A 12,308-nucleotide genomic window follows, 5' to 3' on the forward strand; every position below is an offset into this window, starting at 1 on the left:
TATGAAATATCTACTTAAATGTCCCTCAGTGGTTATCCACCACCTTTCCCCTTAGACTATTTTCCCAGCCTGATTATAACAACACTTTCTTCATACCTCTGTAATTGCCCTTATTTAAACTGAGGACACTGGTTTGTGAATGAGTTGCTCTCCCTCAAACTGAATGTAAAATTGTACTATATTGTGATCACTACATCCTAGAGGATCCTTTACTACAAATCTGTTTTAAATTCTGTATCATTACATCATACTAGATCTAAAAAAGCCTGTTCCTGGATAGGTTCTGCAACATACTGCTCTAAGAAAAAGTCCCCGATGTACTATACAAATTCATCCTCTATGCTACCCTTGCCCATCTGATCTGTCCAGTTAATCTACAGATTGGAATCATCAGTGACGATATCACCCTTTCATGATTTATATAATGTACTACAGTGAAGCAACTCTCTGGGCCATGAAGACAATGCCATCCATGACTTGTTTTCCTTGCTATTCCTTACTTCCATCCAAACTGATTCCACATAACAATTTATCACACCTGTATCACTACTCTCCATTGCACTGATACCTTCCTTTCTAGCAATACTACTCCACCTTATATTCCTACTTGCTTAATTTTTCCGAACTCTGAATAAACTTGAATACAGTTCTCAGTCCTGGTCACCCTGGAACGACAGTTCGGTAATAGCTACCAAGTCATATTCATTTATTTCTATTTGTGCCCTCAACTCATCTATTTTGCTATAATGCATATGTGCATTCAGATAAGGAGACTGAAACAAACTTTTTGTTATCAAGAATCATTCTGATTTTAATTTCTGTCGCACTTGTCTCCTCACCTTTTACCTATTCCTGTCACACTTTGATTATTGTTCACCTCTTTACTACTCTGTACCTTTGCTTCCTCATTTCTTTTTAATTTTTAAGTGTTTCTTCAAGCAAATCTCTCCCAACTAATTAGTTTAAATCCTTATCTATAAACCCAAGTATATGATTCAGTAGGAAAATAGCCCTAGTATGGTTCAATTAAAGTCTGTCTCATTGAAAAACTCTCTCTATTCCCACTACTGGTGCCAGTGTTCCATGAATTGGAGCCCAATTCTCCCACACCAATCTAATTATACGTACCTCAAATTTTATGTACTCTTGCCAATTTGTAGTCCCACAATGCTGTTAGGGAACTCCCTCTCTAAGTGCATTGTGGGTGTACCTATGCTAAATGGATTGCAGCATTTCAAGGCAGCAGCTCACCACCATCTTCTCAAGGGCAACTATGAATGGGCCATAAATGCTGAACAAGCCAGCAATATCCAGATTACCTGAATGAAAATAACAACATTGCTACTGAAGCTCTAAGATATGGCAGAGAAGCACTAAATTACAATGAACTTGTTGAACTGAAGGGTCTGATTTCATGCTAAATGACTCTATGACTTTTCTGTTTATTGGGACTTGAGCTCTGATTTGTTCAAGGTTGGTGTAGAATACCTCTTTGACTTTGTTGCTGTAAAGAGTTGGAATACAGCAGCATATGGTGACAGCTGCAAGCTGATTCCTTGGCAAGGTGAAGTGGGGCATTTGTTTATCCCACAGGAAATTCACTAAAAGGCACCAAACAAATTTACTTTTGATGGTGATGCCGACCCTGTGTAAGTTTTAGAGTTTGGGAATCACGGATTACCTTCAGCAGTTGTTAGAAACTCAAAAGAGAATTTATTAAGAAGCTAAAATAGAAATTGCTGAAGGAACTCAGCAGGTCTGGCAGCATCTGTTGGAGGCCTTTTTTCTCTCCATAGATGCTGCCAGATCTACTGAGTTTCTTCCACAATTTCTATTTTTATTTTAGGTTTCCTGCATCTGAATCTGATGTTCTCTGTTTCTTTGATTATTAAGAAGCAGTTTAGGTAAGATGCAAAACCTAAATCGATAGGAAAACTACATGATCTGTGACAGGAGACTGTGACACATAAACTTGTCTGTGGTTATTGAAGCTCACTCTGTTCACCTTGGGCAACTAACAACTACTTAGATTTACACAGCAACTTCAACATGGTAAAATGTTCCTAGGTGCTTCACAGGAACATAATCAACATGAAACTAAAGGGGATATTCAGAGGGATATTCAATAGCTTGGTTTTAGGAATGGTCTTAAAGGAGATAATATTGGAGAGATTTACAGGGAATTAAGGGCTCAGCTGACTGAAGCCTGGCCAATAATGATAGGGTGAAGAGGTGGTAGAGGCCAGTATTGCTGTTCAACTCATACAGAGCCAAGACCAAAATCAACCAATAAAATCAGTGAGGACTGTAAAATTTAGCTAACAATATTACATTTAAAAAGTCTCATGATTAACACTGAACCAAATTAGTCCCAAAAGTATTGTGTTAATTATGTTGAAATGACAAAGTAATTCTCATCTTGAATGACACTGAAAGCAATGGCTGTTAAGACATACCTATTGATTATTCTCACCTTCACAAGTGCAGCCCTGACGGACTAGGCCAACCATCAGAGATGTGCACTGATTGCATTTTGTTGGTGTGTTAAATGATTTCACGACAAACTGATGAGCCTTCGGCTGTAAAAGAGAAAAAAAACCTTATAGTAAGCATCGATAGTCGTTGAACTCTGAATGGCATTTAATGCTCATTGCTCACACTGGTAGCTGCTGGATAACACATGCTGTCATGGAGAAATAATCCAATCCTTTGCTGTCATCAACACTCCTTTAAATATGGATTACTAGTTCAAAGGAGTGTCTTCCTCCAAATCATCTGTGCAAAGATTAATGGACAAATACTGAAAAAAAGTGGTGTGCAAATCTTTTTAAAGCAGTCATGTGCTCATTTATTTAAACAGATGGGTTGCATAAAAAATGTATTTAGTATTCACACTGTACCTTTACAAATCAGAGTTTCAATGCAAAGTTTATGCATTTGTGGATCGACTTCTGTCCACCTCTAACCTCACATGCAGAGTAAAGCCTAATCAGAGAAAAATGCCTTGATAACAAGGAAATCTCCCAACGAACTGACACCCAGGAGGTTGGTTAGTTCCTACAGTTTCTACCTAGAGGTCAGAAAGAAAGATCAGTCTCTAGCAGTGAGAGTGGAGGGGAGAAGGTGGTGTAGGGAGGGGGCAAATGCATTAAGTTTATAAAGGAGCTCAAGTCTAATCCTTGGAGAACACAGCTATCTGAAGTTATAGAGAGCATTACCTTTGGGGTTGAGACACTGGAACCACTGTAGGAGGACCTGATAGTCGGCGTCAGTACTGTACGTTGAGGATTGTCAGTTCCCTATTCAAGTTCAGATAAAGATGATTAGTTTCAATTACTGGGATGAATAATCAATTAGGGTTAATCAGACAGTACAAACATCTTACTTCCTTCACAACTGGTGAAATGTTCTCCTTCAACTTATTGTTCCTTTCCAGGAGGTTAACATTAAATGTAATGGTATCAAAATGCAAAAAATCTGTTGTGTGCAAGTGTTCCTATGCCTAAATCATTCATCCAACTCCTCTGGACCTAAGAATAGGGAAAACCATCTGATTGAATTCCTTAGATTAGGTGCACTTCACTCAGAACTGGTAGATATTTATATTGTGCAAAATCCACCCAAAAGGTAAAAAATAACCATGCATCCTATAACACGAGGTGGCCAGAAGAACATTAAAAATAGCAGAGTTGGTCCTGCCACTCAACATGATGTGGCTAATTTTCTGCATTAGAACATAAGAAACAGGAACAACCCACCAAGTTGCTCTACCATTCAATATGATCATGGCTGATCTTGAGCTTCAACTTCACTATCCCATCTTTCCTAATAATTCTTGAGACATGAAAAATCTGTTCATCTCATCCAGTATTTCCAGCAATTGGGCAATCACCAACCCTCTGCAGTAGACAAATTTAAAAAAAATTCACACAATTCTTTAAGTGGAGAAATGTTCCCTCATTTTCGTTTTAAAAGATAGATCCCTTGTTCCCTTGTTCCAAGACTCTGCGTTGTTTTTGATTCTCCAGCGAAGGGATGCAACTTCTCTGTGTCTGTCTACCTTATCAGGCCTCTTCAGAATACCTTGCATATTTCAATGGATCACCTTTGAGTCTTCTTAAATCTCGAGATTATTTTACTCAACCTCCTTTTATTGGGCAATCCTCTCATTCCAGGACCAATCTAGTGATCCCCTTGTGTACCATCTTTAAAGCAAATACATTCTTCCTTAAATTAGTTAACAAAATCATTCATGGAGTGTGGGGTCACTGGCTGTGTTAGTATTTATTGTCCATCCCAATGGGGACCAACACTGTGTGTGCTTTTTCAGGTGTGGTCTTATCAAAGCCCTGGATAACTGTAGGAAGCCACTCATTAATTTTTCACTACTATTTCTTAACAGTCAGACTTTTAAAAAGATTTTTCATTTTCACTGTGATCTTTGGTTTGCCATTACTTCTAGAATGTTTATGTACCCACCATGAAGACAAGTAGCAAGTTCCTTTTTAATTCCCCAGTTCGTCATTTTTATTTCACCAGTTTCTGCCCCTAATGAGCCCACATTTGTTTTCACTACTCTTCTCATTTATCTATAGAAAGGTTGATAATTTAGTTTTGCTTCTTAGGGCGCATGGTATTGGGGGCAAAGTACTGACTTGGATTGAAAATTGGTTGGCTGACAGGAAACAAAGAGTAGTGATAAACGGCTTCCTTTCGGAATGGCAGGCAGTGACCAGTGGGGTACCGCAGGGATCAGTGCTGGGACTGCAGCTTTTTACAATATATATTAATGATATAGAAGATGGTATTAATAGTAACATTAGCAAATATGCTGATGATACAAAGCTGGGTGGCAGGGTGAAATGTGAGGAGGATGTTAGGAGATTACAGGGTGACCTGGACAGGTTAGGTGAGTGGACAGATGCATGGCAGATGCAGTTTAATGTGGATAAATGTATTGTTAACCACTTTGGTGGCAAGAACAGGAAGGCAGATTACTACCTAAATGGAGTCAAGTTAGGTAAAGGGGCAGTACAAAGAGATCTGGGTGTTCTTGTACACCAGTCAATGAAGGTAAGCATGCAGGTACAGCAGGTAGTGAAGAAAGCTAATAGCATGCTGGCCTTCATAACAAGAGGGATTGAGTATAGAAGCAAAGAGGTTCTTCTGCAGCTATACAGGGCCCTGGTGAGACCGCACCTGGAATATTGTGTGCAGTTCTGGTCTCCAAATTTGAGGAAAGACATTCTGGCTATTGAGGGAGTGCAGCGTAGGTTCACGAAGTCAATTCCTGGAATGGCAGGACTATCTTAAGTTGAAAGATTGGAGCGACAGGGCTTGTATACCCCTAAGGTTAGAAGACTGAGAGGGGATCTGATTGAGACATATAAGATTATTAAAGGATTGGACACTCTGGAGGCAGGAAACATGTTTCCGCTGATGGGTGAGTGCCGAACCAGAGGACACAGCTTAAAAATAAGGGGTAGGCCAATTAGGACAGAGATGAGGAGAAACTTCTTCACCCAGAGAGTGGTGGGTGTGTGGAATACTCTGCCCAGAAGGCAGTGGAGGCCCAGTCTCTGGATTCATTTAAGAAAGAGTTGGATAGAGCTCTCAAGGATAGCGGAATCAAGGGTTATGGAGATAAGGCACAGGATACTGATTGAGGATGATCAGCCACGATCATAATGAATGGTGGTGCAGGCTCGAAGGGCAGAATGGCCTACTCCTGCACCTATTCTCTATTTTATGTTTCTTTCTAGTCTATCTACATACTGCCATTCCTCATTAATTTCTTGATCCGTTTTCGCTGAATTACAAAATACTCTCAATCTTCAGTCATTTTACTATTCTTGGCAACATTTTGATCAAACATTGTGTTTAATTCTTCTTATTAGCATTAAAGGGAGCATGGTTTATTATTTTTGATGAAATAAAACTACCTTGGTGAGAATATCCAATCTACTAGAGGCAACAAAAGCCATTTTTGCTGTAAATTATTTTTTTAAATGAACTTGCAATTTGAAATGATGGCTACATACAATAGCCCTTTGAGCAATTATTATGCAATTATAAATTATGCAATTACCTGGATTCCCCCATTTTTTAACACTGACCCTGAAGGAATTGATCAAACAGTGTGTTCCTTCTGAGCCACCCAAGAGGGCATCTGCCAGTACATTTAAAAGAATATGGTTTCCTTTTTCTCTGGTGAAGCTACTTTGCTAAAAACAAGAGTTGAAGGAGTAGACTTTATACTGCAGGACACAGACAATGTGAGAAACAGTAGCACAGTACATGAGATAACAGTTGATAGCAAGCATGTGATTTAGAAGTTTACTGATAGTACAGGAAGCAAAGCCTAGGGGAGGTAAAGTGCTCTAGTTTTGAGATGGTAGACTACAACAAATTGCGGCATGCAGTGCAATGAGTTTTGATTTCAACACTCAAGCAGATGCTGACCAAATGTTGAAATCACGCATTGTGAAGGATGCTGCGAGTGATAGAGGAGAGAGAGAACAGTATCTTTATTCCTGAGACAGGGTCACTGATTGCGAAGAGCTGTGGCTAAATACCAGCATTAGGTTGCTTGCCTCTGCATGCTTGGCTACAAACAGTGTGATGCCAAGGGAAAAACTATAGAAGTGTTTTTCTTTTTGAAAAGGAGACAGTACAAGGACTGCCACATACCCACCTCCACAGGTTCTATATCACTTGCTGTGGATGGCGACCGAGAGCGAGAATATATCTGTGATTTCACCTCGTCACCAGATGGAGAATTGGACAGGTTGAAATTCTCAATGGAATCAATCTAAGGAAAGAAATTCTTTTAAATAATAATGCATGCAGATGACCCAGGTTTCTAAAAGAAAAATCTAAACTTAAAATGTAATGCAAAAATACAAGAATGATCTAACTTTAAAACACTTGACCTCCTTTTCACCCATTTCATTCTTAAGGTATCTCCTTCACTTCACAGTGAGGCATGCTGCCTATTTATGCCTGTACTATTTTTTCACAGTAATTCTCCCCACTTACTGCCTCTCACAAATGCGCTAATCAAGATTAGACAGTTACTGTGTGGAGAGATTACGGATGCAAATCCAAGCACTCTCACCTTGCAGAGTGCAAGCACATCCAAAAAGTGAGTCTAGAAAGTGTCACCAGCACACAGTATTCAAAGTGAAGCCAGTTTAAAAAAGGGTAAAAGATCTTGTTTATGTTGAAGCTTTATAACAGAGAGAAGAATTAGATAGAATTCATTTGAAACACTATGCTAATCCTAATTTCAATTTGCACAAAATATAAACTGCACAGATGCATTTAAGGCAGCTTGCTGGCATCCTTTATCTATGTTTCTTCTCACAAATGGAACAACTTTTTATTTTTGCAAAAAATTGTCAAAGTTGCAGTATTCCTTTGCCTCGCAATGTTTTGCACTGCAGTGTAATATAGTTAGCTGTTTACCATCAGAATCTACAGCAATACAGTCTATTCCTCTTAGCGCAGTTACTTGGTTTAAAAAGGTGACTGTAGGCTTTCACTTGAATGGCTACAATCTACGTGAAAGAGTTACGACAGTGCTGTTAAGTAGGAGACTCCATAAATCTGACCCAGCAACAAAAAAGGAGCAATGTACATCTGAATTTGGATTGCATGTCACTCTCAGCAAAAAAATGCTTGCTGTTCCACTTTACTTCTAATATTAATTTGAACTACAAGAAATTGTGAACTTTGTTCAAATAAACAATGACTGAATTAATAGGAATAGATTGTAAACTATAACTTGACACTGTACAAATTACTATAATCAGAGAGAGAAGCACTAATCTGAAGGACACCATTTGATGCAATTTACATATCTTTTCACAAAATCTTCGGACAGAAATAATTTTTACACCTCCTCTGAAGGTACAGAGTCTTGTTGGGATACAGCTTCTAAGGTATCAATGATCAGGTGGCCTCACTCCCAAATGGTTATTCTTCATGTGCCATCTGAGACTGCATTGGAAGTTGACTAGGAATGGCAGCAACCTGACATTCACATACTTTTGCTAGGCTTTTAAATTTTTATCAGTATCTTAATTGTTACTTTTTAAAAACATTTAAAAACTACAGTAATTCATTACCAATGAAAATATTCAGTTATCACTGGCTGGATTGATTTTGCAGAGAAGTAGAAACAAGCTAGTAGATGATGAAAGGAATACTGCAACTTCTGTCTTAGGGATAAATGTTGGTATTTTGTTGACCAATTTGGCATCCTCCATCCCACTTCCCATTCAAGTACCATTCAACCTCAGCTGTACCAAACCAAGCCCTGTGTTTAACTTGCAATTCACTGACTACTGCAAAGGTCTCAACAGCACAATCGCCATTTTGCAAAGAGAAGCCATAGTTGACAACAAGAATGAAACAGCAAGATAGAAACACTTAGACAACAAACTGTGAAACACCTAGTTGGCCCCCAAAACAGACATGAACATTAATATTAGGATGACTCATGGTGAGTTGAACAATATGTTTTCTAATATAGAATGTTTAATAATAATGTGAGCTTCATGGCCTGAAATGAATAATGCAATATTCTACTGCTAAAGTATGACTGCACTTAAATCAATGCAAGATCAAAGCTCAAACCTGTCCAAGATACAGGCACTGGAGTTTAATTACTTTTCAATAAGGAAAAATTGTTTTGTGGGATTCGTAAATTTTCAATGCTAGATTATTTCATAGGGATGGCAGCCATTGTTGCTCTGATTGCAGTGACATAGGTGTTGCAATGTACTGTGGCGCAGATGCGTTGATTCACTGCATCACAGACACTCTGAGGCAATATGTCATGGGGACTAAGTCATAGCATGCTGAAGCCATAATATAATAAAATTCACCATTAAAATTGCAAGTGATGCGGTTGATTCTCAGTTGAGGGTCACAAAGGAAACTACAATGGCATAACGCACAAGCTGGCTATGATAAACTGGGGGACATTTTAAAGGGATGATGTTGGACAGAAAATGGAAAACATTTAAAGACTGCATGGATGAACTGCAACAATTGTTCATTTCTGTGTGGCACAAAAGTAAAACAGGAAAGGTGGCCCGACCATGGCTAACAAGGGAAATTAGGGATTTGGAAATGGCACTCAAATTGGCCAAAAAAAAACCCAGTAGATCGGTGCATCAGTTTAAATTTTAACAAAGGAGGACAAAGGAATTGGTTTAAGAATGGGGAAGTAGAGTATGAGAGAAAACTTATGGGGAACATACAAAGCAATTGTAAAAGTTTCTGTACGTAAGTGAAGAAAAAAGATTAGGGAGGACAAATGTACAATTCTTACAGTCAGAAACAGGGAAAGTTATCATAGGGAACAAAGAAACAGCTTATCAACTAAATACATATTTTGGCTTTGTCTTCGCAGAGGAGGACACAAATAAAAACCCAAAAATGTTGAGAAGCACAGGGTCGAGTCAGAGGGAGCAACTGAAGGAAACCAGTATTAGTGAGCGTTGGACTAGTTGCTGAAATTAAAGACTGGTAATTTTTCAGGGACCAATAAGCTACATCTAAGTACTTAAGGAAGTGGTCCAACAAATAGTGGATGCATTGGTGATCATCTTCCAAGATTCAATCGACTCTGGGACAGTTCCTATGGATTAAAGGGTAGTTAATGCAACCAGCTAATGCAACCCCATTAGCTTAAAAAGGAGGTCGAGAGGGAATAGGGAATTAAAGACCAATTAGCCGACATTGATAGTAAGGAAAATGCTAGAGATCATTACAAAAGCTTTAATAGCAGAGTACACAGAAAACAGTGACAGGATCAGAAAGAGTCAGCACGGATTTACAAAAAGGAAATCACACTTGACAAATCTACTGAATTTTGTAAGGGTGCAACGAGCAGAGTTAATAATGAATGGTAGATCCCTAAGTAGCACTTTGGAACAAAGGGACCTTGGTGTGTCAGCACAGGTAGACAGGAATGCACATGGGATGCTTGCCTTCATGAGTTGGGACACAGAATTATAAGAGTTGGGGAATCTTGTTGCAACATTACGGAGCATTAGTTATGCCACAGTTGGAATACTGTGTGCAGTCTGGTCGTTACACTATTAGAAGGACTTGATTACAGTGGAGGGGGTACAGAGAAGATTCACGAGGATGTTGCTTGAGATGGAAAGTCTCTGTCATGAGGAGAGACTGGGCTGTTTTCCTGGAGCAGAGGAAACTGAGGTGAGGTCTGATTGAGGTATAAAAATTATGAGAGACATAGATAGGGTAGACCACGGGAATCTTTTCTCCATGGCAGACGTTTCTGGAGTATGTTGCCTGAGAGGGTAGTGGAGCCAAGCACTTCTGCAACATTCAAGAAGCATCTGGACCAGAACTTAAAATTGCCAGAGCATAGTAAGCCATCAACTTGTGTAGACAAACCAGATTAATATAGTTTGGTGTTTGTTGATCAGCATTGACATGGTGGACTGCAGGGCCTGTTTCTATGCTGCATGACTCTATAACTCTTAAAAGAAAGGCCCACTAACCGAGATCAATACATTACTTAAACAAACTACTGGGAGTCTCTAATGACAATGCCAACTGAGTTAAAATTTCCCAAAGAATTGCAACTATCAGCTGTGATTTCTCAATCAGTTATCAGAAATGGCTGACATAACCCTGTGGCATTGCTAATATTCCAGGACTCTATTGGAATCTCTCGAAGTTAACGTTAGTTTTCTGGATGTTGCTGCAACCAAACTAGTAGCAAGTCCAGAGATGCATTATATTTTATTACTTTTTTTTTTTGAGTATTTTCTTTGTTATAACAAATATTATTTGGGTTGGGACTGTGTAAGATGGGATGGTGATGCAATCATGTGATAAAACTTCCAGAGTTGGTAATGCTACAGTCAGAAAGCTGCTGAATTAAAATGATTGAGGGAGCCTGCATGCTCACTGAAATAAAAGCAGAAATTGCTGGAAACATAGACAGCTTAACATTTCTGTACACAACCATCTATCTAAAAGGAGCAATCAAACATTGGTCTTTCATTTGGAATAGTTGTATGCATTTCAATATTTATTTCACCAATCCAGGATTTATTTTTTTTAAAAGCTGACAGAAGTCTACGTGCGATTGGATTATGGAACAGGAAAACAGACCAATTGAGTAACTGGGTAAGATGATGGCTGATGGAATATAACATGGGAAGTGTAAAATTATCCACTTTGGCAGGAAGAATGGAAAAGCGGAGTATCTTTTCAATGATTGTTGGGATTCAATTTGGGTTTCCTTGTTTGCAAATCACAGAAAGTGAACATGCATGTAAAGTAACTAATTAGGAAGGCAAATGGTATGTGAATCTTTATGGTGAACTGGGGAGTTTGTGTCTAAAACTGATAAAATGAAGCTACAAATCCACATGGCTTTAAGTCAAAGCACACCTAGACCACTGAGTACAGTTTTGGACTCCTTACTCAAGGAACTATATCATTGCTGCAAAGAAGATGCATCAAAAATTGATCCTTGGGAGGAAATGGCTGTCCTGAGATTGTGTGGAATTGGCATGCTTGAAGTTACAAAAGTGAGAGGCGATCTTGTGGAAACGTAAAATTCCACGGGGTTGACTAGGTAGATGCTGAGATGTTATTTCTATGCATGGAGTCCAGAACTAGAGGTAATATCTAAGTACAAATAGTCAGCCATTTAGGACTGGGATGAGGAGAAAGTTTCAGGTATTGAGGGGGATCAGGTGGGAAAGTAGAGCTGATGTAGAAATTCAGGTATCATTTTATAAAAAAAATCAGAGCAGGCTCAACGGTGTCAGTGCAAACTCCTGAGTCTATTTCTTTCTTTTACAGCACAGAATCACAGAGCTGTTACTGTTAATAAAGCATACAGTTTTCATAAACAGGAGCATAAGAGAAGAGCAGAGAGGTTATGATGAACTTGTTTAAGATAATGACTAGACTTCAGCTGAAGTATTGTGTACGGTTCTGGGTGCCACATTATGGAAAGGATGTGAATGCAGTTCATTCGGCCTATCATGTCTGCAACAACCGTCTGTGCAATTTAACTTAGTGTCAATCTCCTGCCTTTTCCCCATAACCCTGCAAATAGTTTATATTTAAACAATTATCCAATGTCCTTGAATGCCTCAATTCAGGCTGCCTCCACTACACTCTAGGAAGCATGTTCTAGATCCTAACGACTCACTGTGTGAAAAATCTTTTCTCACCTTGCATTTGTTTCTTTTGCAGGATACTTTAAAACTGTGCCCTCTGATTCTTCGTCCGCTTATAGGTGAGCA

At 38.9% G+C, this 12,308-nt stretch overlaps 1 protein-coding gene across 18 annotated transcripts in view; it reads right to left on the reverse strand.

Moving 5' to 3' along the window:
• Positions 1–12,308, reverse strand: part of LOC122548528 (serine/threonine-protein kinase MRCK alpha-like) — a 595,544-nt gene that overhangs the window by 82,922 nt on the left and 500,314 nt on the right. For 14 of the 18 annotated variants that reach the window (XM_087984211.1, XM_087984208.1, XM_087984215.1 and 11 more), the window contains 3 exons: positions 6,695–6,811; positions 3,219–3,299; positions 2,474–2,579 (listed from right to left, as the gene is read on the reverse strand). In XM_087984211.1, the coding sequence (XP_087840337.1) occupies positions 2,474–2,579; positions 3,219–3,299; positions 6,695–6,811 (304 nt within the window). The remainder of the gene's footprint in view (positions 1–2,473; positions 2,580–3,218; positions 3,300–6,694; positions 6,812–12,308) is intronic. The other 4 variants (XM_087984221.1, XM_087984234.1, XM_087984238.1 and 1 more) reach the window with 2 other exon arrangements.

Source organism: Chiloscyllium plagiosum, unplaced genomic scaffold (genome assembly GCF_037043375.1).
Source record: "Chiloscyllium plagiosum isolate Xiang-an unplaced genomic scaffold, Cpla_swu_hap1 HiC_scaffold_3, whole genome shotgun sequence".
In the NCBI taxonomy this organism is placed as follows: domain Eukaryota; kingdom Metazoa; phylum Chordata; class Chondrichthyes; order Orectolobiformes; family Hemiscylliidae; genus Chiloscyllium; species Chiloscyllium plagiosum.